The 25,973-nt window shown below is 40.7% G+C and overlaps 1 protein-coding gene and 1 pseudogene across 1 annotated transcript in view; one reads left to right on the plus strand and one right to left on the minus strand.

Moving 5' to 3' along the window:
- Positions 1-24,695, minus strand: part of UBXN7 (UBX domain protein 7) — a 59,772-nt gene extending 35,077 nt beyond the window's left edge. The window contains exons 1-3 of the mRNA XM_012780345.2: positions 24,546-24,695; positions 7,119-7,266; positions 3,276-3,343 (exon numbers count right to left, since the gene is read on the minus strand). Of these exons, the coding sequence (XP_012635799.1) occupies positions 3,276-3,343; positions 7,119-7,266; positions 24,546-24,618 (289 nt within the window). The 5' untranslated portion in view covers positions 24,619-24,695. The remainder of the gene's footprint in view (positions 1-3,275; positions 3,344-7,118; positions 7,267-24,545) is intronic.
- LOC105879820 (uncharacterized) lies at positions 23,627-24,573 on the plus strand (annotated as a pseudogene).
- Positions 24,696-25,973: the final 1,278 nt, after the last annotated feature.

Below are 25,973 nucleotides of genomic sequence, written 5' to 3' on the forward strand. Positions count from 1 at the left end.
ATATTCTATGAAAAAAGCTGCCAGTTCAGCTCACAAATCAATTGCTTTCCCTTAACATAACCATAGAACTTTAGTATGCAGAAGTGTCTGATATATACATCCTATTTCAAACAGAATTTTGGTTTTTTTTTTGAGACAGAGTCTCACTTTGGTGCCCAGGCTGGAGTGAGCACCGTGGCATCAGCCTAGCTCACAGCAACCTCAATCTCCTGGGCTCAAGCAATCCTTCTACCTCAGCCTCCCGAGTAGCTGGGACTACAGGCATACGCCACCATGCCCGGCTAATTTTTTCTCTATGTATTAGTTGGCCAATTAATTTCTTTCTATTTATAGTAGAGACGGGGTTTCGCTCCTGCTAAGGCTGGTTTCGAACTCCTGACCTCGAGCAATCCTCCCGCCTCAGCCTCTCAGAGTGCTAGGATTACAGGCGTGAGCCACCATGCCCGGCCTCAAACAGAATACTTTTAAAATGTATACTCAAGGGTCAAGATTTAATGAAGTTAATCATTTCTATTGCTTCATAAAACATTATGAAAGAAAACTGACTTTTAATCTTATTTATAAACTACAAAGCTGGGCTCAGTGACTCACACCTGCAATCCTAGCACTTTGGGAGGCCACGGCTGGAAGATAGCTTGAGGCCTGGAGTTCAAGACCACATTGGGCAACAGAGACTCCTGTCTCCACAAAATATTAAAACATTAGCCAGGCATGGTGGTGCACACCTGTAGTCCCAGCTACTTGGGAGGCTGAGGCAGGAGGATTGCTTGAGCCCAGGAGTTTGAGGTTGCTGTGAGCTAGGCTGATGCCACGGCACTCACTCTAGCCTAGGCAACAAAGCGAGACTCTGTCTCAAAAAAAAAAAAAAAGAATAACTTCCTAACTGTATGAAGTCACTCTCATCCCTCTCCTTACTGTATGTCAAAATACAGAGGTAAAAAATGGCAATAGTGGAGTTCCAAATAGAACTCTTCTGCACAGCCAAAGAAACTGTCAAGAAAGCAACAGACAACCCACAGAATGAGAGAAAATTTTTGCAAGCTACACATCTGATAAAGGGCTGTTAATCAGAATCTATATAGAACTCAGGAAAATCAGCAAGAAAAAATCAAACAATCCTATCAAAAAGTGGGCAAAGGACATGAACAGAAACTTTCCAAAAGAAGACAGAATAATAGCCAACAAACATATGAAAAAATGCTCAACATCTCTAATCATCAGGGAAATGCAAATCAAAACCACAATGAGATATCACTTATCTCCGGTAAGAATGGCCTTTATTAACAAGTCCCAAAACAATAAATGTTGGCATGGATGTGGAGAGATAGGAACACTCCTACATTGCTGGTGGGACTGCAAACTAGTTCAACCTCTGTGGAAAGCAATATAGAGATACCTTAAAGTGATACAAGTAGATCTACCATTTGATCCAGCAATCCTATTACTAGGCATCTATCCAAAAGAACAAAAGTCACTCTCTGAAGAAGACACCTGCAATCGAATGTTTATAGCAGCACAATTCACAATTGCAAAGATGTGGAAACAACCGAAGTGCCTGTCAAATACATGAGTGGATTAATAAAATGTGGTGTATGTATACCATGGAGTACCATTCAGCTATAAGAAACAACGGTGATATAGCACCTCTTGTATATTCCTGGATAGAGCTGGAACCCGTTCTATTAAGTGAAGTATCCCAAGAATGGAAAAATAAGCACCACATGTACTCATCAGCAAATTGGTATTAACTGATCAACACATAAGTGGACATATAAGAATAACATCTATTGGGTGTCGGGCAGGTGGGGGGGAGAGAGAATGGGTATATACATACATAATGAGTGTGATGCGCACCAACTGGGGGATTGACACGCTTGAAGCTCTGACTCCAGGGGGGAGGGGGGCAAGGGAAATATATGTAACCTTAACATCTGTACCCCCATAATATGCTGGAAAAAATTAAAAATAAATAAAAATGAAAGTAAAATAAAATTAGAAGCTACAGCAAAAAAAAAAAAAGAACTCTTCTGCCTCTGTTCAACAGCAAGATAGCAGAGAACTCATTTCCTATAGCCCTACCCACTCAAAGATCCTGCATTATTCCTCATAGTAAAGAAACGATAAAGCTTCTAAGGACATTACTCCTTAGCTCCAAAATCTATTCATAAGGGTTATATTTTTTAAATTATGAACAATGCTTTATTACATCTGGTATAATAGCATGACTGACTGAACTGAACAGTCTCGGAAGCACATTATTATACTGCAGTATTCAGACCTTATAGTTTTCCCCTTACCTTTATTTCTGAATCCAGACAATATTTTTATTTCTTGCTACAGTGAACTCCAAAAAAAGTAGCCAAGTTAAAGGTCTATCTTATAAAAACTCTCAAATAAGTTGCTTTTTCAAATAAAAAGATACGGTTTACATAATTTTCTCCATCCTTTTCTTACAACTTATTTTTCCTCCTCTATCACGGTTTACCTATAAAACTTTATACAGGTCTGTTCTCAACTCTGAAAATAAACTATTTCTCTACATTACTGTTCCCAATATATACATTTCTCCATCTCTGCCCAACCAGATTATAACTCCATCTTCTATTTTTTAAAAAATAAACCCAGTTAAGAAGGTGGGAGAAAACAAACAAACAAAAATGAATAAATAAATACACCCATTAATACCTAAACTATTTGGTTCATAAAAGGGAACCAAATAACTTTATTTGGTTATTCCAATTTGGTTCCATTATTGGTTTAATAAGATGTTTATTAAACTAACTATAAATTTTCTTTAAATCCAATTAAATGTCCCATTCTCTATCATCAATCTTTACCCAGACTTACAGCCTGAATTTTTGCATGAATTAGGGTTTATATTCTTCTTTGTTTGAAATAGGAATAGCACTTCTAGAAGCTAAGAAGAGGGAGAAGATAAGGCAAATCAAGATAGTAAGGATATGGCAGTCAAGTAGGTATCTTGAAAACAAAAAATAATCAGTCTTTATCTAATGACAGATTCGTTTCCATTACAAGGCAGCAATTCTTTTTGGTAACTTTCCTCCTTTTCGTCTTCTGCAACAAGTATCAATTTTTTAATCTGCTTCACTGTAAACTAATTGTGCAACTTTCCTGAGCAGAGTACAGAAATACAAGATAAAAACTGACTCTATACCTGAATAATCTCTTAACAAACCTTCATATCATTTAATATTTTCATTAAAATCCTAAAGATAACAACAAAGTTAAATAAAGCTAAGGGGAATAAAACTTACCACCAAACAAAGGTTCTGGTTCCACCAATATTTCTTGCTTTTGAGGAATTGGGGCACGGACTTCTTCTCTATTTAAGAAAAGTGGAAAATATCAAAATGAATATAATTTTCTGCTATGTGTTTTCTTTCCGTAATTACTATGAATGCATTCAAATTAACAAGGAAAATGACTTAGTGACTTTTAGGAGCCACAGTAACCATGATAATTGAGTTTTAGATGGTTTTCATATAAAGATCAACTGGAATTAAGTACCTGGCATATCTAGCTGAAATGGTTTATAAATGAAGAGATAAAACAGAAAAACAAAAAATACTTCCATTTCCCTCTCAAGTTCCCTACCCTAAATTCTGTTTAGAAAAAAAGAGGACACAAAAAAATTCCCCCCAAAATCAGGCAAAATGAAAACTATAGGCTTAATAGAAGCAATATCACATCACTACCACATCAAAGACTAGATAATTAAATCACAAGGATATACTAAAATAAGCTTAAACAAATAGGCACTAAACTTTATCTAATTATGAATAAAGCTAACATAGGTATAAATGTGGATTATTTACTATATAGATTCTAACATACAGAACAGAAAAAGTAGTTAGTCGTCAATGATTCACAACTGTAATCTCAGCACTTTGGGAGGATTGCTTGAGTCCAGGAGTTTGTGACCAACCTCAGTAATATAGCAAGACATTGTTTCTACAAAAAAAAAAAAAAAAAAAAAAAGGAAAAGAAAACCCAGCTGGACCCAGCTACTCAGGAGGCTGAGACAGTAATACTTCTGAGCCCAGGAGATGGGCAACAGAGCAAGACCCTCTCTCAAAAAACAAATAAACAAAAATCCTCTTTTTACAGTATAAGCCAAATTAGCAAGAAAAAAATTTTTTAGTGTGTGAGCTATGTTGGAGAAGAATGGGATACCACACTTGAAATGCACAGCCAACATTAACAGGAAAAAAAACTTCATAACACCAGGACGCTGGGGCAGGCGGACCACTTGACCTCAGCAGTTTGAGGTTGCAGTAAGCCATGATGACATCACTGCACTCTAGCTGGGACAACAGACAAAGACCTTATAGCTCAGGCCAGGCATGGTGGCTCATGCCTGTAATCCTAGCACTCTGGGAGGCTGAGTCGGGCAGATCACTCAAGGTCAGGAATTCGAAACCAGCCCCAGCAAGAGCGAGACCCTGTCTCTACTAAAAATAGAAACAAATTAATTGGCCAACTAAAAACATACAGAAAAAATGAGCCGGGCATGGTGGCGCATGCCAGTAGTCCCAGCTACTCAGAAGCCTGAGGCATAAGGATTGCCTGAGCCCTGGAATTTGAGGTTGCTGTTAGCTGAGCTGATGCCACAGCACTCTAGCCCAGACAACAGAATGAGACTCTGACTCAAAAAAAAAAAAAGACCTTAGCACAAAAAGGAGAAAAAAAATTCATAAGATATTACTAATGATTTTCAAAGTTCACACTTCATTTAGAAACAATATTATTCTAGAACCTGGAACTAGATCAACAAAAAAGGCAATTATGCCTATATGCTATCAGGCTTTTTAAATTTATCTCTAATTTAGTAAAAATACAATCCTGGTCTTATGCCTATTGCAGGAATCCTCTAGTATCTCATATTGTAAACAATGAGTTTATAAAAAGCTATAAGTATTAAAGTCTCATTTGACATAGACATGACAGTGCTCTAAGAATTTAAACTAAGTAGAAAAGTCTCCACTCGATACTTTTTCAGAAGCTTTCAACCTTTAATTTTTTGTTTCAAAAATCAATGACTTCCGGAAGGGCACGGTGGTTCACGCCTGTAATCCTAGCACTCTGGGAGGCAGAGGCAGGAGGACTGCTTGAGCTCAGGAGTTTGAGACCAGCCTAAGCAAGAGTGAGACCCTGTCTCTACTATAAATAGAAAAAACTAGCTGGGCATGGTGTTGCGGAGCCTGTAGTCCCTGTAGTTAATCAGGAGGGTGAGGCAGGAGGATCACTTGAGCCCAGGAGTTTAAGGTTGCTGTGAGTTAGGTTGACACCATGGCACTCTAGGCCAGGTGACAGAGCAAGCCTCTGTCAGAAAAGAAAAGGGGCCAGGCGCGGTGGCTCACGCCTGTAATCCTAGTACTCTGGGAGGCCGAGGCGGGTGGATCGCTCAAGGTCAGGAGTTCGAAACCAGCCTGAGCAAGAGCGAGACCCCATCTCTACTATAAATAGAAAGAAATTAATTGGCCAACTAATATATATAAAAATAATTAGCCAGACATGGTGGCACATGCCTGTAGTCCCAGCTACTCGGGAGGCTGAGGCAGCAGGATTGCTTGAGCCCAGGAGTTTGAGGTTGCTGTGAGCTAGGCTGATGCCACTGCACTCACTCTATCCTGGGCAACAAAGCAAAACTCTGTCTCAAAAAAAAAAAAAAAGAAAGAAAAAAGAAAAAATTAGCCAGGCATGGTGGCACATGCCTGTAGTCCCAGCTACTCGGGAAGCTGAGGCAGAAGGACTGCCTGAGCCCAGGAGTTTAAGGTTGCTGTGAGCTAGGCTGATGCCACGGCACTCACTCTAGCCTGGGCAACAGAGTAAGACTCTGTCTCCAAAAAAAAAAATCAATGACTTCCCTTTAAACAAGGTGCATGTCTAATATTTTCCAAAGACTGCTGGACTTTGGTTCAATAGTGATTTATTTTAACTCTCACTGGTATCAAATGTAAATCTCTTCACCATTTATTACTATTTATTTTCTATATATTACAATTCTACCATGTTTCTCTGAAAATAGGATAGGGTCTTATATTTATTTTTCCTCAAGAAGACACCCTAGGGCTTATTTTCAGGAGATGTGTTATTTTCCCCTCAAAGCCTCAGCTTGCAGCACGCACAGGATGGCTGGGACCTGACAGGGGGAGCTGACCTTGTTGGTGGGGCTGCCCGCACCTTTCTGGTCACCTCTGGGATAGTAGCTGTTACGATGGGACAGATGAGAAGGGCTGCTATTCTTCTTTACCGCTCCAGGACAAAATGCATGGGTTGTGCAGATACACAGCGTAGCCATGCCCATCACTAGGTCTTATTTTGGGGGTAGGGCTTATATTGCACAAAAGCTTAGAAATCCTGCTAGGGCTTATTTTATGGGTAGGTCTTATTTTCGGGGAAACACGGTATATGCTAAAGATGCTTCTAATGATTAACTAGTTACATGTAGCTAAGGTATAAAGGACCAGAAATATTTTTCAAAAATTTTCATGGCAACTCCAAGCTTTTCTGGGACAATGAAGGAAAATCTAGAATTGGAAAATCAGGTCGGGGTTTCATACGTAGCAGAGCAGCTCCTTCACTGCAATCTATTGAAAGTCAGCCCTCAACACATAAAAAATATTTAAAAAGAAAAATAAATAAAATTGAGAAATCTGAGCTTTATTGGACTTTATTTCTATATTTGCTACTTGATTGCTAGGAATTAAGCTTCAGAAAATGGCTATGCCCCTGCTTCCTCATCATTAAAATGTGGATAATAATGCTGTCCTGTAAGATTTTAATTGTAGTAGTTATTGTTTTTTGGTTTTTGTTTTTTTTTTACCATGAAGCACATAGGCCCTGCCTCCTGGCCATAGGCCAATCATACCAGGCTACCCCCTCACCATCCCCTAGACTTCGCCCTGAGCCTGCAGGGTTCAGGAATAAATAAAAGACACGACAGTGCTCTAGAGAATTTAAACTAACTACAAAAATTTCCACTTGATACTTTTTCAGAGGCTTTCATCCTTTAATTTTTTCCAAAACTAGAGAACTGACCTAACTTTGGTAAAAATGCAACTACTCAATTTAAGCAATATGTAATAAATTCATACTCTGTGTGTGGTCTGACAGCAGAGACACTTGCTGAACTGGTACTGGGCTCTTCAGCAATTCCTCCACCATCCAAAAACATAGTGACTGCCATCTCCAGATTATTGTTGCAGGCTTCAAGCATATGTTTTCCTACACTTTCACTTGCACCTAAAATAGAAAAAAGAAAAAAAGAGACACTTTCTTACATTCAGCTCATATGAGAATACAGTATTCCCAAGTAAATTATAGTACTTTTTTCCTTTTAGAATGAATGACCATTATTTTTTCTTAAACCCATTTGTTTACATCTACACTATTGGCTGGCTGGTATGAAATATACAGAGCTAGAAAAGAATGTAGCAGCATTAAAATATTAATCTTCCTTCACATAATAAAATAAAAACTAAGTAATGCATTTATTGGTCTTTTCTTTAAATGGCCCAAGTATATATTTGTTAATAAACTGAAAAAAGATTTTTTAAAAAAGACTACATTCTACAAAGTTAGAAACGCTTTCTGTTAGAAAGAACACATTTCAGTTAGCATTTCTGTTTCCCTTAAAAAGAAAGCATTTTTAATACCAATGGCAGAGAAGAAAGATGAGATATTTTTGTCTAAGACATAACTAAGTCAAAATCTGGTACGAAATGTCAATCATCACTTAAAATTGGCTCTGAAACAGACTTACTTATTTGCAAATAAAGTAAAGCCAGCATAGTCTGTTAAATGAAATGTAAATTGGTAAAGTCCTTTAAGAAAACAATTTTACAACATGTATTCAAAAAATAAAAGTATTCATTCCTTTTTTTTTTTTTGTCATTTTTCATTTCTTTTCTGACTCAGTAATTTGGGCTTCTAGTCAAAAGGGAAAAAAACTATATAAAATACTATTGCATAAACATATTCACATACATGTGTAGCATAGCTTCAGTTAATAGTGAAAAATTGGAAACAACATAAATGTCTAATAATAGAATGTAAACTGCAGTATCTGTTTGATAGAACATTTTGTGGCTACTAAAAAGCATCTCAGGCTTTCTGTTTGGGATGATTTTTCTTCTATCTGAATTATGTCCCTTAGAATCTCCTGTTGTAAATGCTCTTCTAAGTTTTTGTTTGAAAATGTCTGTATTTTGCTGTCATCCCTGACAGTTTTACTGGATATGCCATTTCAAGGCTGACAGCTGTTTTCTCTTAGTATACTGAAGACAGCATTTCAATGTCCTCTGGCTTCTGTTGTTGCTACTGGGAAATCAGTTGCCAGACTAAAGCAAAATGTTTTAATAGCAATCTGTTGTTTCTCTCTAGTTGCTTTTAAGATCTTCTCAGTCTTTTAGCCTTCTGCAGTTTCACTCTGATTTGTCAGGGCTGATTTTATCTATCTTCCTTGGGATTCACTGGACTTCTACCATTTGAGGATTATTTCTTATCAATTCTGAAAAATTCTCAGCCATTTCTATTTGACCACTGCCTCACCCTGCAATTCATACTTCCTACTGGAACTACAATTAGATGAATGCTAGAACTCTTCACTCTAACCTTTATATCTCAACTTTTTTTCATGTTTATCACTTCTTTATGTTGCATTCTAGGTAGTATCTTTAATGCTATCTTCCAGTTCACATATTCTCTCTTTAGCTGTGCCAATCTGTTTCTTTACCTGTTCACTTAACTTTCAATTCCAGTTAATTTTTAATAACTAGAAATTATTTTTGTTTATTTCCTTATTTGCTTGGTCATGTTTTAGAGACCCTTAATTCATATTCCCATTTCAATCTCTCATTTCTTCAAACATATTAATCAAACTTATTGGAAAAAAATAACAAACTTATTGAAATTACTGAGACAAAATATAAATTTTCTGTAGTCTCTACAGGTTACTGTCTCTTGTTTCTACTGGATCTTGTTCACTGTGCCAGGGTTTTTGTGCAATTTTGTGATTTTTTTTGACTGATTTTGTGTGCCTTGGAAGTTTAATCTGTAGATTTTTGAAGTCTGGGTTGAAGGTACATTCCTCCTATGAGGATCTGATTTCACAGATTTTGCAAGGCATTTCCAGAGACCATCTTAAATATAATCTTTTTTTTTTTTTTTTTTTTTGAGACAGAGTCTCACTTTGTTGCCCAGGCTAGAGTGAGTGCCGTGGCATCAGCCTAACTCACAGCAACCTCAAACTCCTGGGCTCGGCAATCCTACTGCCTCAGCCTCCATGCCCGGCTAATTTTTGTATATATATATTTTTAGTTGGCCAATTAATTTCTTTCTATTTTTGGTAGAGACGAGGTCTCGCTCAGGCTGGTTTTGAACTCCTGACCTTGAGCAATCCACCCGTCTCGGCCTCCCAAAGTGCTAGGATTACAGGCGTGAGCCACCGCGCCTGGCTTAAATATAATCTTGACTTAAAAATTTTTGAAGACTACATGGGAAATGTGATCTTGAAAGAATGCTTGTTATAAATTCTCAGTGAAGATATCCATGTTCAGGGGGCGCGGTGGCTCACGCCTGTAATCCTAGCACTCTGAAGGGCGGAGACGGGCGAATTGCTCGAGGTCAGGAGTTCGAAACCAGACTGAGCAAGAGCGAGACCCCATCTCTACTAAAAAAATAGAAATTAATTGGCCAACTAAAAATATATAGAAAAAAATTAGCTGGGCATGGTGGTGCATGCCTGTAGTTCTAAGCTATTCCAGAGGCTGAGGCAGAAGGATTGCTTGAGCCCAGGAGTCTGAGGTTGCTGTGAGCTAGGATGATGCCACGGCACTCTAGCCCGGGCAAGAGAGAGAGACTCTGTCTCAAAAAAAAAAAAATATACCCGTGTTCATACCTCTCTCATTTCCCCATCAAGATGGAAACATCAAAGTCTTAGCTCCAGCAGGGTGTGGTGGCTCACACCTTAATCCTAGCACCCTGGGAGGCTGAGATGAGAGGATTGCTTGAGCTCAAGAGTTCCAGACCCCATCTCTACTAAAAATTAGAAAAATTAGCTAGGTATATGCATGCCAAGCATGGGTGGGGATTCTGTGGTCTTCTAATTTCAAGACTGTTGTTTTTTTAAGCACCGAATGAGGCAAGAAAAGCTGCATCTTTCTCTACCCCTTTTGATAAAAAGATTTGTTCTATAAAATTTGGATTCAGTCAAAAGGCCACACTTAAGGACCTGGAAGGCCATGTGTCCTCAAGGCCGCAGGTTCCCCACCCCTGCATGAGAAGTTTGAGGTTGCAGTGAGCTACGATGATGCCACTGCACTCTACCCAGGGTAACAGAGCAAGATTGTCTCAAAAAACAAACAGGCAGGGCGCAGTGGCTCACGCCTGTAATCCCAGCACTCTGGGAGGCCGAGGCGGGTGGATTGCTCAATGTCAGGAGTTCGAAACCAGCCTGAGCAAGAGCGAGACCCCGTCTCTACTATAAACAGAAAGAAATTAATTGGCCAACTAATATATACAGAAAAAATCAGCTGGGCAGGGTGGCGCATGCTTGTAGTCCCAGCTACTCGGGAGGCTGAGGCAGGAGGATCACTTGATCTCAGAAGTTTAAGGTTGCTGTGAGCTAGGCTGACGCCACGGCACTCACTCTAGCCTGTGCAACAAACGGAGACTCTGTCTCACAAAAAACAAACAAACAAACCAGCCTGAGCAAGAGTGAGACCCCATCTCTACTAAAATTAATTACAGAAATTAATCTACAGAAATTAATTGGCCAACTAAAAATATATAGAAAAAGTTAGCTGGGCATGGTGGCACAAGCCTGTAGTCCCAGCTACTCAGGAGGCTAAGGCAGAAAGATTGCTTGAGCCCAGGAGTCTTAGGTTGCTGTGAGCTAGGCTGACGCCAAGGCACTCTAGCCCAGGCAACAAAGACTCTGTCTCAAAACAAAACAAATAACAACAACAAACAAACAAAACACACACACAAAATGCTTCCACTTCATGACGGAGAGGGGCCTCTTGGTAAGGTTCAGAGAGCTTTGCTTCCTGTACCCTATCAGGCTATCAAAAGGTTCAAAGCCACCCAGTATGGGTAGATTCCACCAGGCTTGCTAATATCCGCATTCATTTTTAGCCTCTTATAACCCCAATAGTGCATTTTAAAAGACTTTTTAAATATACATTTTCTTTACCATTTTTTTCCTCAGAGTAGGGTTATTCATGTTATCTATTTTAGCCTTAATATAAGAAATAGAAGTGCAGACTTTACTCTTGGTATCTCTCTATCATTGTTTTCTCTTCCGTGCTACAACTGCCTCTAAGGCAGGGGGTCCTCAAACTTTTGAAACAGGGGGCCAGTTCACTGTCCCTCAGATCGATGTAGGGCCGGACTATAGTTTAAAAAAGACTATGAACAAATTCCTAAGCACACTGTACATATCTTATTTTGAAGTAAAAAAACAAACGGGCAAAAACACCCGCATGTGGCCCAGGGGCCGTAGTTTGAGGACGCCTGCTCTAAGGCTATAGAGCAAGTCCTTAACACTTACCTGGATTACTACAATAGGCTCCTAACTGATCATCATTCCATCTTCTACCTTGCTGCCTTGGGTATGTTCCAAAATATGTGTGATTATATCACCCCCCTGTTTAAAATCCTTAATGGCTTTCTCCTGACACCTACAGTATAAATTCCAAAGTCTTTATGATCTGGAAAGTCCTTTGTGATTACGACTCAGCTTACTTCTCTGGCTTTGCCGTTCCTCTTCCCCATCCTATACAATTTACTAGTCAGACTAAATTACATGTTTGGAATTCCCTTATCCTCCTCATCTCCCCCTCATGTAGTTCATGCATGCTGAAATCACCAGAATGTTACTTTTGTCAATTTATGTGCTAAACTACCTCCCCACTCATTGTGATACTGTTCTATTATTACATCCATGGATAAACTACTAAGCAGTAAATGCTGGTTTACTTTCTGACCACTACCACATCCCCAATCACACCCACAAAGGGTAGGTTCTTATACGCAAGGATTGGTTTTCTTGTCTTGGAATACCCAGCACCTAGCATCATGTTTGTTTGCATGTGATCAAACTCTAACTGACACTGATCAGTAGCCAACACACCAGGAAGAGAGGGGCCAGGCCTCAGCCAAAATCACTGGCAAAACTTCTATATTTTTTAAATTTTGTATTAAGTGCACATATTTATGTTTTAAATTTAATTTATAATAAAGCAATATGCTTACATTGTGGTGGAAATAAACAACAAATGGCTACCTTGAACAAACAGACTTAAGGTAAAATCTCCAGTAAAAGCATCACATACAGATTTTTAAAAGGGTTATACCTCAAATAATGTAAGAAGTGAAAATAACATGCTCCAAAAAACTGTACATGACAAGAGTAGCTACAGATTTTTCATTAATATATTTTTTAACATTAAAGGGGAGAGTGAAAAGGAGGATTCAGTTTCCTTTTTCTCTTTTTTTGGAGACAGAGTCTCACTGTCACCCTGGGTAGAGTGTAGTGGTGTCATCATAGCTCACTGCAACCTCAAACTCCTGGGCTCGAGCAATCCTCCTGCCTCATCTTCCCAGAGCTAAGAGTACAGGTGTGAGCCACCATGCCCAGCCTATAGCTTTTTCAGACAGCTGGCAAAGATATATTTAAGATGCAAATGAGGCCAGGCGCAAGCAGTGGATCACATCTGTAATCCTAACACTCTGGGAGGCCAAGGTGGGCGGATCCTTTGAGCTCAGGAGTTCGAAACCAGCCTGAGCAAGAGTGACACCCCGTCTCTACTAAAAAAATAGAAAGAAACTAATTGGCCAACTAAAAATATATAGAAAAAATTAGCCGGGCATGGTGGTGCACCCCGGTAGTCCCAGCTACTCAGGAGGCTGAGGCAGGAGGATAGCTTGAGCCCAGGAGTTTGAGGTTGCTGTGAGTTAGGCTGACGCCACAGCACTCTAGCCCGGGCAACATGGTGAGACTGTGTCTCAAAAAAAAGATGCAAATGAAAAAAATTCAGTAAAATTATTTCACAAAACATGAGTAGAAAAAGCATTAATATATAAGATTGTGATTTAATGTTAAATCAATAAATATTACCCAAAAAGACCTATCTGATCAATTTCACTTAGTCTCTAGAAATTTACATTTATCTTAGCCAAAAAGCTTTTTTTAGTATTACCTTACACTCATTAAAATGGCTACTATCAAAAAAACAAAAAATAACAAGTATAGGTGAGGATGTAGAGAAACTGGAACCACTGTGCCCTGCTGGGGGGAATGTAAAATGGTACAACCACTTGGAAAACAGTGTGGCAGTTCCTCAAAAAATTAAGAATAGAATTACCACATGATCTAATAATTTAACTTCTGGAAATAAATACCCAAAAGAATTTAAAGTAGAGTCTCAAAGAGATATGGTTTACCCATTTTCATAGCAACATTATTCACAATAGCTAAACATGGAAGTAACCCAAGTGTCCATCAACAGATGAATGGATAAATAAAATGTGCAAGACATATATACAGTGGAATATCACGTAGCCTTAAAAAGGAAGGAAATTCTCACATATGCAACAACATGGATGAAGCTTGAGGACATTATGCTAAGTAAAATGAGCCAGTCATAAAAAGATAAATGCTTGGTTCATAAAGATTCTCATAGCTATAAAAAAAAAAAAAAGACAAATGCTATATGATTCCAATTATCTGAGATATTAGAATAGTCAAAATCAAATAGAAAGCGAAATGGTTGCCAGGGGCTGGGGTAGAGGAAATGAGGAATGGGGAGTTACTATTTAATGGGTATAGAGTTTCACAAGACAAAAAGTTATGGAGATAGATGGTGGTAATTAGTATAAAACATATTAATGTATATAACCCCTGAACTATTCACTTAAAATAGTTAAGATGGTAAATTTTGTTATATAGATTTCAGCACAGTAAAAAAAAATTGAAAGCATTCTTTTTTGGGAATTGGAGAAATATACAGTTGCCTTTCTTTTTTTTCTTTTTTTACAGTTGCCTTTCATTTAGAATCTGCCTTATATGTGGATGTACATGGTAACTTAAGTTACATAGGACCTGGGAGGTTTTTCCTTTAAAGGGCTTCATGTATTACTCAAATTTAAGATGAACATACACATCCATCAGCCAACCAACAAGTCCTATAGTTTCTTCTAAGTAATACCATTCCTGTCCAACCTTTTCTATGTATTAATACAATGCTATAGTGTTAGTTAAAGCCCTCAACATCTCTTACATGAACCACTGCATCTCATTGCTCTTGGTCATGCTCATCTTTCAGTATCTGTTGGGTATTAATGTAGGACCTCCCTCAGATACCAAAATCCAACAATGTTCAAGTCACTTACATAAAAAAGATTCGTACTGGTATATAACTTATGCAATCCTCCCATATACTTTAAATCACCTGTAGATTACTTACAATACCAAGTACAATGTAAATGCTATGTAAATAGTTGTTGTACTGTATTATTTAGGGAATAATGGCAAGAAAAAAAGTCTACATAGTCAGTACACATACAACTATTCTTTTTCAAACATTTTCTTTCCATCCACAGCTGGTTGAATCCATGGATATGGAACCCACAGATATGGAGGGCAGACTAAGACCTTCTACACTGCACAATTATCATAATTATGTAAATTTGTCTCCTCTGTTTTCAACATTTCTGCATTGCTGACTGGGTAAGTTTTTATTTTATTTTTTGAGACAGAGTCTCACCTAGCTAGAGTGCAGTGACATCATCATAGCTCACAGAAAACTCAAACTCCTATACTCAAGCTATCCTCCTGCCTCAGCCTCCTCAGTACCTAGGACTACAGGCACCCAACACCATGCCTAGCTAATTTTTCTATTTTTTTTTTTTTTTTTTAGAGATGGGGTCTTGCTCTTGCTCAGGCTGGTCTGGAACTCCTGGCCTCAACCAATCCTCTCACCTCAGCCTCCCAAAGTACTAAGATTACAGGCATAAGCCACCTCATCTGGCCCTGTGGTCCATTTCTAATTAATTTGTATATAATATTAAGGTAGTTTTTTTTTAATTTGGTTTTTTGCATATGGTTAGCCAGTCATATCAGTACTATTTGTTGAAAAGTTTTCCTTTTCTCCATTGTATTTCCTTTGTATCTTTGTCAAGAATAAACCAATCATATGTATATGTGGGTTGTAAAGTCCTTCGAATTTTTTTTTTTTTTTTTTTTTTTTTTTTTAAGAGACAACATCTCCCTCTGTTGCCCAAGCTGGAAGGCAGTGGCCCAATCATAGGTCACTGTAATCTCGAATTTCAAATTCCTGGGTTCAAGCAGTCCTCCTGTCTCAGCCTCCTGAGTAGTTGGGACTATAGGTGCACACCACAATGCTTGGCTGATTTTTAAATTTTTTGTAGAGATGGGGGTCTCCCTATGTTGCCCAGGCTGGTTTCCAACTCCTGGTCTCAAGTGATCTCCCTCCTGTCTTAGCCTCCTAAAGTGCTGGGATTATAAATGTAAGCCTCCATGTCCAGCCATGACTAGATAAATCGTAATCTGTCTTGAGCTACACACAAGATTTGGCCCTGATTTACCTCTCCTATTTTATATCCCTCTGCTTTCATCTCACCTCTATACCATTCCCTCCAGCCATGTGGGTATGCATGTAGGCAGGTCTAGGCAGGTCGCTTGACAGTACTTTATAAAGCCATGTTTTTGCATGATTTGGATAGTGGTTATCAGTCAAATCAGTACCTTCATTTTTCTGGACAATACACCAAATATCCATCATTTTGTTAAGTTCTGGACCTTCCCCCTGCCTCCTCACCCTGAAGTAAGTACAAAGATAAACACATACTTTATCATGGGGTCTTAATCTCTACCTTCATCTCTGCTAGCTCTTCTATCTTACAGACTTTAAAAATTCACTGATCCCTGGTGCTGAAAATGTTGAAGAAAAAAAAATAAATAAAAAATAAAAATAAAAATTCACTGAATTGGCCCATATCTCACTTTTCTCATGCCAGTTACCTCTATGTTCTCAGTTAAGCTGAACCAAAAGTTCTCAAGTTGTAGTATATTCAAACTGACATCTCACCATCAGAAAACACTTTAAAAATGATATCTTGGGGCAAGCATGGTGGCTCACACCTGTAATCCTAGCACTCTGAGAAGCCGAGGCAGGCGGATTGCTCAAGGTTAGGAGTTCAAAACCACCCTGAACAAGAGTGAGACCCTGTCTCTACTAAAAATAGAAAGAAATTAATTGGCCACTAAAAATATATATACATAAAAAATTAGCCGGGCATGGTGGCACATGCCTATAGTCCCAGTTACTTGGGAGGCTGATGCAGAAGGATTGCTCGAGTTTGAGGTTGCTGTGAGCTAGGTTGACACCACAGCACTCTAGCCCGGGCAAAAGAGTGAGACTCTGTCTCAAAAAAAAAAAAAAGAAAAAAGAAAAAGAAAAAGAAATCTTGGCCGGGTGCAATAGCTCACGCCTGTAACCCTAGGACTCTGGGAGGCTGAGGTGGTTGGATCACTCAAGGTCAGGAGTTCAATACCAGCCTGAGCAAGAGTGAGACCCTGTCTTTACTAAAAATAGAAAGAAATTAGCTGCACAACTAAAAATATAGAAAAAATTAGCCGGGCATGGTGGTGCATTGGTGCATGCCTGTAGTCCCAGCTACTCGAGAGGCTGAGGCAGAAGGATCGGTTGAGCCTAGGAGTTTGAGGTTGCTGTGAGCTACACTGACACCAGGGCACTCACTGTAGCCCAGGCAAAGTAAGACTTTGTCTCAAAAAAAAAAAAAAAAAAAAAAAAAGACAAATCTCTCACTCCTCTTTCTAGACCCAAATATTCATTTGCTTGTTGAACAGCTCCATTTGGAAGTCCCACTAGCAGCCCCATAACGTATACAAAACTGAACTAATCATCTCCCCAAACATCTTCTACTATCCCCTACCCTCATAGCAGTGTTATATACCTAGATGTCCAAACAGAATCCTAAGTTTATTTTTTTTTATTTATTATTTTTACCATTGTCCGGTTTAGTCACCCAACACCTAAGTTCATTTTGACTCCTCTGATTTATTCCCTTATCTTTCAGAATCCACTTCTCTGCCACAAATTTATTTCAGGACATCAGTATCTTTCTTGGATTAACACAACAGTTTTGTACTGCTCTCTGTGCCTACTTCTTTTCCACTATAGCCTAGTAGCTCTTTCTAAAAAAATCCAAATCTAATTATGTCACTCCTCTAATTAAAACCTTCATTGACTCCTCACTACACTCAGAATAAAGCCAACCTTTCTTAACATGGTTTACAAGGCCCATCCCAATCTCCCATTATATTAACATCTTTTCTGCTCCATATATTGCATCTCCAACCAGCTATGCTTTATTGATTTCAATTATCAATTCCCTAAACATATTATCTCTCATCTCTGTCTATATGTAGGTCTGTTCCTCTCTTCTCCATGCCTTTGTATGTGTTCCTTCTGCCAGAAACCTCTCTTACAAGTTTTAGATAAGAAATTATTTCTTCTGGGAAACCTTTCATGACCTCTCTTTCTTTTGTGCTCCTTACCATTCTCTCACTGCATTACAATACTTATTCATGTATCTTTATCCCTGTTAACCTTTAAGCTTTTTAAGGATAGACACCATGTCTTGCTCATGGTTGTATTCCCATGACGGGAACCATGCCTGGCACTTGTCAGTCTATCAGTAAATACTGAATTTATTAGTAAGATTCCATTTACAATTCAATAAATTTATCTCCCTTAAATTATTTACTCCCTTAAATTATTGCTCAAAATTCATTGTTACCTTTTGAAATCATTCTTAAAATTCCAAAATTTTTCTTTTAACCCTTTGCACTCGCTTGCTTTTTTCTCGATTCCTTTATTCTACTCGACATTTAATTTTTTTTTTTTTTTTTTTTTTTTGAGACAGAGTCTCGCTTTGTTGCCCAGGCTAGAGTGAGTGCCGTGGTGTCACCCTAGCTCACAGCAACCTCAAACCCCTGGTTCAAGCAATCTTCCTGCCTCAGCCTCCCAAGTAGCTGGGACTACAGGCATTCGCCACCATGCCCGGCTAATTTTTTGTATATATATTAGTTGGCCAATTAATTTCTTTCTATTTATAGTAGAGACGGGGTATCGCTCTTGCTCAGGCTGGTTTCGAACTCCTGACCTCGAGCAATCCTCCTGCCTCGGGCCCCCCAGAGAGCTAGGATTACAGGCGTGAGCCACCACGCCCGGCCTGGGATTTAATTTTTTAAGTACCCCAGATTTTACAAAGCTCGAGAGTAGAATAAAAAACTAGAGTTTCGGCCGGGCGCTGTGGCTCACGCCTGTAATCCTAGCTCTTGGGAGGCCGAGGCGGGCGGATTGCTCAAGGTCAGGAGTTCAAAACCAGCCTGAGCAAGAGCGAGACCCCGTCTCTACTATAAAAATAGAAAGAAATTAATTGGCCAACTGATATATATATATAAAAAAATAAGCCGGGCATGGTGGCGCATGCCTGTAGTCCCAGCTACTCGGGAGGCTGAGGCAGGAGGATCGCTTGAGCCCAGGAGTTTGAGGTTGCTGTGAGCTAGGCTGACGCCACGGCACTCACTCTAGCCTGGACAACAAAGTGAGACTCTGTCTCAAAAAAAAAAAAAAAAAAAAAACTAGAGTTTCTTTTCATACAAATTTATTTGGATTTTTTTTATATTTCAAACTAGTGATACATTCAAAGAGTAATTTTAATCTCTATAATTTTTGCTAACCGTGTCAAGTCACACTCGACATCCCAGTGCAAAGGGTTAATATCTGGAACACTTGCAACCACCTTTCCAGCCACAGAGAACTGAAACATATTTTAATATTAACCCCAAACAAATGTATTGTATAAAACAATACATACAGGGAGGGCATGGTGGTTTGCACCTATAATCCAAAACCTTTGTGAGTCCAAGCGGGAAGATCGCTTGAGGCCAGGAGTTTGTGACAATCCTGAGCAACATAGCGAGACCCCACCTCTACAAAAAATAGAAAAAATTAGCCGGGCATGGTGGCTGGTGCCTATAGTCCAGCTACTCAGGAGGTTAAGGCAGGAGGATCACTGAGCCCAGGAGTTTGAGGCTGCAGTGAGCTTTGATGATGCCACTGCACTTTATCCCAGGCTACAGACTGAGTCCCTGTTCTCAAAAAAAAAACCCAAGAGTATGAATAGAGAAATTAGCTACAAAGCCAAATACTACACACCATAGTTCCTAATTGTTATAATAAATATGCATTCATGGCCGGGCGCGGTGGCTCACGCCTGTAATCCTAGCTCTCTGGGAGGCCGAGGCGGGCGGATTGCTCGAGGTCAGGAGTTCGAAACCAGCCTGAGCAAGAGCGAGACCCCGTCTCTACTATAAAATAGAAAGAAATTAATTGGCCAACTAATATATATAGAAAAAATTAGCCGGGCATGGTGGCGCCTGCCTGTAGTCCCAGCTACTCGGGAGGCTGAGGCAGTAGGATTGCTTGAGCCAGGAGATTGAGGTTGCTATGAGCTAGGCTGAAGCCATGGCACTCACTCTAGCCTAGGCAACAAAGTGAGACTCTGTCTCAAAAAAAAAAAAAAAAAAAAAAAAAATATGCATTCATCCAACAATTTTAGAGAAAAATTAAACTTAGGTCTCTTCCACAACTGAGGTTCTTGAATTTCATGAAGTATGTGAATATCTACTATGCACAATGCTCTATGAAATTCTACACTGGTAACCTCTTATTCTCTTCTCAGCTTCCTTTCTATTCCCTCACATTTGTCCTTACCTTCTTTTTTTTTTTTTTTTTTTTTGAGACAGAGTCTCGCTTTCTTGCCTAGGCTAGAGTGAGTGCCGTGGCATCAGCCTAGCTCACAGCAACCTCAAACTCCTGGGCTCAAGTGATCCTCCTGCCTCAGCCTCCCGAGTAGCTGGGACTACAGGCACAAGCCACCATGCCCGGCTGATTTTTATATTATATATATTAGTTGGCCAATTAATTTCTTTCTATTTTTATGGTAGAGACGGGGTCTCGCTCAGGCTGGTTTTGAACTCCTGACCTTGAGCAATCTGCCCGCCTCGGCCTCCCAGAGTGCTAGGATTACAGGCGTTGAGCCACCGCGCCCGGCCTGTCCTTACCTTCTGATTCCCAGTTTATTTTTAGCAGTTCTATACTGTTTATGTATCCCTCTTTTTCATCCCATGAATTATTTTGATTACAAGTGTGTATTTTGGATGTCACACAGAAGACATCTGTGACATCTATGACTTCTGAGGCTGGGTGCGGTGACTCACACCTGTAATCCTAGCATTTTGGGAGGCCAAGGTGGGAGGATCGCTCGAGGTCAGGAGTTCGAAACCAGCCTGAGCGAGACCCCGTCTCTACTATAAATAAAAAGAAATTAATTGGCCAACTCATATATACATATATACACACACACACACACACACACACACACAAAAATTTAGCCGGGCATGGTGGCGCATGCCTGTAGTCCCAGCAACTCGGGAGGCTGAGGCAGTAGGATTGCTTGAGCCCAGGAGTTTGAGGTTGCTGTGAGCTAGGCTGATGCCACGGCACTCACTCTAGCCTGGGCAACAGAGTGAGACTCTGTCTCAAAAAAAAAAAAAAAAAAAGTGGGAAAGGGCAGGCCGGGCATGGTGGCTCACGACTATAATCCTAAAACTCTGGGAGGCCAAGGCAGGCAGATCATTTAAGCTCAGGAGTTCAAGACCAGTCCCAGCATGAGCAAGAGCGAGACCCTGTCTCTACTATAAATAGAAATTAATTGGCCAACTAAAAATATATAAAAAAATTAGCCGGGCATGGTGGCTCATGCCTGTAGTCCCAGCTAATCGGGAGGCTGAGGCAGAAGGATTCCTTGAGCCCGGGAGTTTGAGGTTGCTGTGAGCTAGGCTGATGCCACAACACTCACTCTATCCTGGGCCACAAAGTGAGACTTTGTCTCAAAAAAAAATAAATAAAAGATAATGTGGCATATATACACAATGGAATACTACTCAGCCATAAAAATGAATGAAATCATCTCTTTTGCAGCAACATGGATGGAATTGAAGGTCATTATCTTAAGTGAAACAACCCAGGCACAGAAAAACAAAATATCTTTTGCATGTTCTCACCTGTAAGTGGGTGCTAAAAAATGTGTTCACATAATCATAGAGAGTGGAACAATAGATAATGGAGACTTGGAGGGTTGGGGGAGTTGGGGGATGATGAGAAATTAGTTAACAGATACACTAAAAGCCCTGGCTTGACCATTATAAAATCTATGCATGTAACAAAATAGCACATGTACCCCATAGATTTTTACAAATAAAAAAAATGAAAATGGTTATTTGTCCACAAAACAATTTAAAACTAATTTTTAAAAAGCAATCAGGCCAGGCACGGTGGCTCATGCCTGTAATCCTAGTACTTTGGGAAGCCAAAATAGGACGATCACTTGAGGCCAGGAGTTTGAAACCAGCTGGGCAATAGTGAGACCTTGTCTCTATAAAACAAAAAGATTAGCCAGGCATGGTGGCATGTACCTGCAGTCTCAGCTACTACGGATGGTGAGGCAGGAGGATCGCTTGAGCTCAGGAGTTAGAGGATGTATTGAACTATGATGCATCTGCACTCCAGGCTGAGTGACAGAGCAACACCCCATCTCAAAAAGAAAAAAAAAAACAGAAAAGAAAAAAAACCTAAAACATGGAGAGAACCTAAAAAATGTCTTTTTAAGATATATATGAAAAAGGATAAATGTGTTTCTAATGGTTAATCACTATCCTGTAAAAAGAATCTCAAAAATTACCAATAGAAATTCACAACACATCAAGAACAGACTAACATTATCTTCCCTTCTATAGACTTCCAGATACCACTGTCTACTGAGGGATTCCAACTTAAGCAATACAGAGGTCTGCAATGAGGAAACAAGCTGTACAGATTAACAGAAACACAAAGCAACTAAGTCAATTCATCTCACTACACTTTGTTTTTTGTGTATACCTAATAAAAATGCTGCATTAGGGTCGAGCATGGTGGCTCACGCCTGTGATCCTAGCACTTTGGGAGGCCAAGGCAGGAGGATCACTTGAGGGCAGGAATTCGAGATCAGCCTGAGCAATGTAGAGAGACCCCTTCTCTACAAAAAATAAGACATTAGCCCAGCTTGGTGGCACACGCCTGTAGTCCCAGCTACTCAAGAAGCTGAAACATGACAATCACTGGAACCTAAGAGTTTGAGGCTGCAGTGAACCATGATAGTGCACTATAACCAGGCAACATGCCCAGTGTGGGGACCCAAGCTTGTAATCCTAGCACTCTAGGAGGCTGAGGCAGAAGGATCACTTGAGCTCAGGAGTTCGAGACCACCCTGAGGAAGAACAAGACCCCATCTCTACTAAAAATACAAAAATTAGCCTGTTGTTGTGGTAGGCGCCAAAGGATTGCTTTAGCCCAGGAGTTTGAGGTTGCAGTAAGCCACTGCACTCTGGGTGTGGGGGGAGGGGTGGAATCAGAGCCAGACTCTCAAGAAAACAAACACACACAAAAAGGACAAGAAAGTAAGACTGGCCCAGCATGGTGGCTCACACCTGTAATCCTAGCACTCTGAGAGCGGAGGCAGGTGGATCCCTCAAGGTCAGGAGTTCAAAACCAGCCTGAGCAAGAGTGAGAACCCATCTCTACTACTCTACTATAAAAATAGAAAGAAATTAATTGGCCAACTAAAAATATATAGAAAAAATCAGCCGGGCATGGTGGCGAATGACTGTACTACCAGCTACTCGGGAGGCTGAGGCAGGAGTTTGAGGTTGCAGTGAGCTAGGCTGACGCCATGGCTGGCAACAGAGTGAGACTGTCTCAAAAAAAAAAAGAGACCAAGATACTGTCTCAAAAAAAAAAAAAAAACAAAACAAAACTTCACTTCTTTACTTCAAAGATTTTTCTGTATAAACATAATGCAGCAATATAAACTTATATACACAATTTTCTAATTTTCTCTATAACAATGGTTTAATTAAACATTGGGAAATCCATTATTACATCATTAAGATAATAATCCAATAACTTCAAATATTATGAAAAGTTATCATTCAACTCCTCACTCCAATATTATTACAAACTTTACTTTACCAACATTGACGTGATGTTTCATGTCCACAAGCTAAATAACAATGCTTCAAACATCTAGTTATCATTACAGAGCAAAACATAAAACTAGCTTTAACTATGAAAAGGTAACTTGCATGCAACCTGTAGTGGTTAAAACAATATACAATTTTATTTAACCAGATCTTGCATGTCAAACTCTAAGAACATTAACAGTGGAAGCTGCATCTAACAAATTTCTCGATAAAGCGCAGATTTGTTAGAAGAGGGAACTAACATCCTGACCTCTTTCCAAAATGACAAACTAGAACGGCAAAATTACGCTCAGGCACATGGAGTACTCTTCTCTCAAATCACTCCACAGAGAACATCATTTGCTCCGCCCTCTAATAAGTCATGCAAAAAAAGTTCAGCACCATCAGAGAGAAGCAAGACATAGCATTCATAGAATGTCTTAGGGCCTTTCCTCAAAGCGAGAAGAGGATCTGCGCGTGCCCCTCGCAGGGGTCCAAAGGGAAATAAAAACCTAGGCCCAGGTTTTGGGGGACACTGACATCCAGAAACAGATTTTCTCTCAAAGAAGTTTGTGCCGCCATCCCTATTTTATCAGCAGGAGGCTCTGGCGCCATCGCCTCAGTCTTTATGATTTTATTATGGGTAGGTGGAAAACGGCACCCAAGATTCCTCCAGGCTTCCCCTATTAAGCGTGGGGGTTCCCCCTCATTCTTCTCTCAAAGCCTCAGTCCCTAAGGTACTCCCCAGCACCCCCCACTTCTGGCGGCCTATCCCCCGGGATGCGTAAAGGCGCCGCGGAACCCACTAGCCTCGCCGTTAAGGCGGGAGGCCCCAAACTCGCCAGGGCCACAGCGATGGCTCTGAAGGGCCCAGAAAGGAGAAGGGCAGGCCAGGGACGGGGAGAGAATGACCTGGCCATGGAATAAAGAGTAAAAGACGTGAGGAGATGCACTACACCCCAGGGCTGCACAGAGAAGAGATGAAGATGATGAAGGAGAGGAGGGCGGTGGCCCGGGTGCGGCCCCCCACTCCTCCGCCCCCAGGTCCCCGGGCCGGCGGAGGCGGACGGGCTCGGCCCATTCCGTGTTCTGGACTGGCAGGAGGTGGGGGGTGGGTCTCCCTCCATACTGCGAGGAGACCAAGAACGAGGGTATGAGGAGAGCGGGGGGACTGTCTCCCGCCTGAACCCAGAGACCCCGACGCCGTTGTCGCCTCTTCCTCAGGAGGAAGACGGGAGCCGCGGGTAAAGCCCTAGGGAGGAATGCATGCAGGTAAGGGGAAGCCCGGGACAGACCCACCGCCCGCTCCAGACCCCACTCTCCACCTTCCGGTAACGGCGTCTCTTACCGGTGATGGCGGTGAACTGCTGAATTAACCCCTTCAACGCCGAGGACGCCGCGGAGCCCCCGTGGGCAGCCATCTTACCGCCGCCGCCGCTGCCGCGGAACAACAACACAGACACACACGGGCCGCCCTCCCCCACCTTGCCGCGCGGTTTGCGCAGGCTCATTGACCGCCCCCAAGCTCCGCCCCCGTCCCGAGCGGCCTGCGCAGGCGCACTTCCCCACCGGTCAGAAGCGCTCTAGGCTCTCGGCTCTCCGCTCTAGGGGTTGGTTGTTAGGTTGCTGTCTGCTCGGGATATCATTTTTGTATCCACTGGTGCCTTCGTCTCAGTACTCCAAGGCCATCCTTGTAGATGCGGAGACGATTCCTAGTTTCCCAAGGAAGCTTCGGTCTCGGCAGGTCTTCGCATTTCAGCTTTACAAGCTTATTGACTGACAGACACAGTGCAGATGACAGTATTTTTTTTTTTTGCTGCTCAACCGCACTCTACTGGCTTTCCTGCAGCTCCCATCAAAACACAAATCCTCCGCCTGCTTCCCACCCCAATCGCTTAGTTAACCTAGCGCGGCGACCCATCCAGCACAACTGAAACACCACAGCCCTTCATGCCAAGAAAGCACTGGGCACAGGGTCTGACACATACTAGGGTTTAATAAACAATTGCTAAGTCTGCTTTGCTTCAATAAATTTATCAACACGTCTCCCTTCAGGGTCTTACTTAGTTTCCTCACCTATAAAACGAGGAGGTGCTATTTATGTAAAAAGGAAATGTGTATATGTATATTCACTAGAGAAAGAAATGTATAAAAAGAACCCTAGAAATGTGTCCTCAAAATGCTGGTAATGGTTACCTCTAGAGAGGAGAGCAATAGGGACGATAGTAAAAGGGGACTCTACTTTGTTAGAGTTTGTTTTTTATCTTTTATTATTATTTTTATTGCAGAATATTATGGGGCTACAGATGTTTTGGTTATATAAATTGCTTTTGTACAGTTTGAGAAAAAGTTATTGTACACGTTAGGTGTGACTTTACCATCCTCCCCCCCCCCACCTGCTTGATTTCTAATCAGTGTTATTTCCATATGTGCACTTAAGTGTTTATCAATTTGTTCCCATTTAATGGTGAGTACGTGTGGTGTTTGTTTTTCCATTCTTGTGATACTTCACTTAGAAGAATGGTTTTAGGAACACTTGTATACTGTTGGTGATACTGCAAACTAGTACAACCTCTATGGAAAGTAGTATGAAAATACCTCAAAGAAAAATTAGCCAAGCATGGTGGTGTGCACCTATAGTCCCAGCTACTCGGGAGGCAGAGACAGAAGGATCACTTGAGCCCAGCAGTTTGAGGTTGCTGTGAGCTAGGCTGATGCCACGGCACTCTAACCTGGGCAAAAGAGTGAGACTCTGCCTCATAAATAAATAAATACC

Source organism: Microcebus murinus, chromosome 1, assembly GCF_040939455.1.
Source record: "Microcebus murinus isolate Inina chromosome 1, M.murinus_Inina_mat1.0, whole genome shotgun sequence".
In the NCBI taxonomy this organism is placed as follows: Eukaryota; Metazoa; Chordata; class Mammalia; order Primates; family Cheirogaleidae; genus Microcebus; species Microcebus murinus.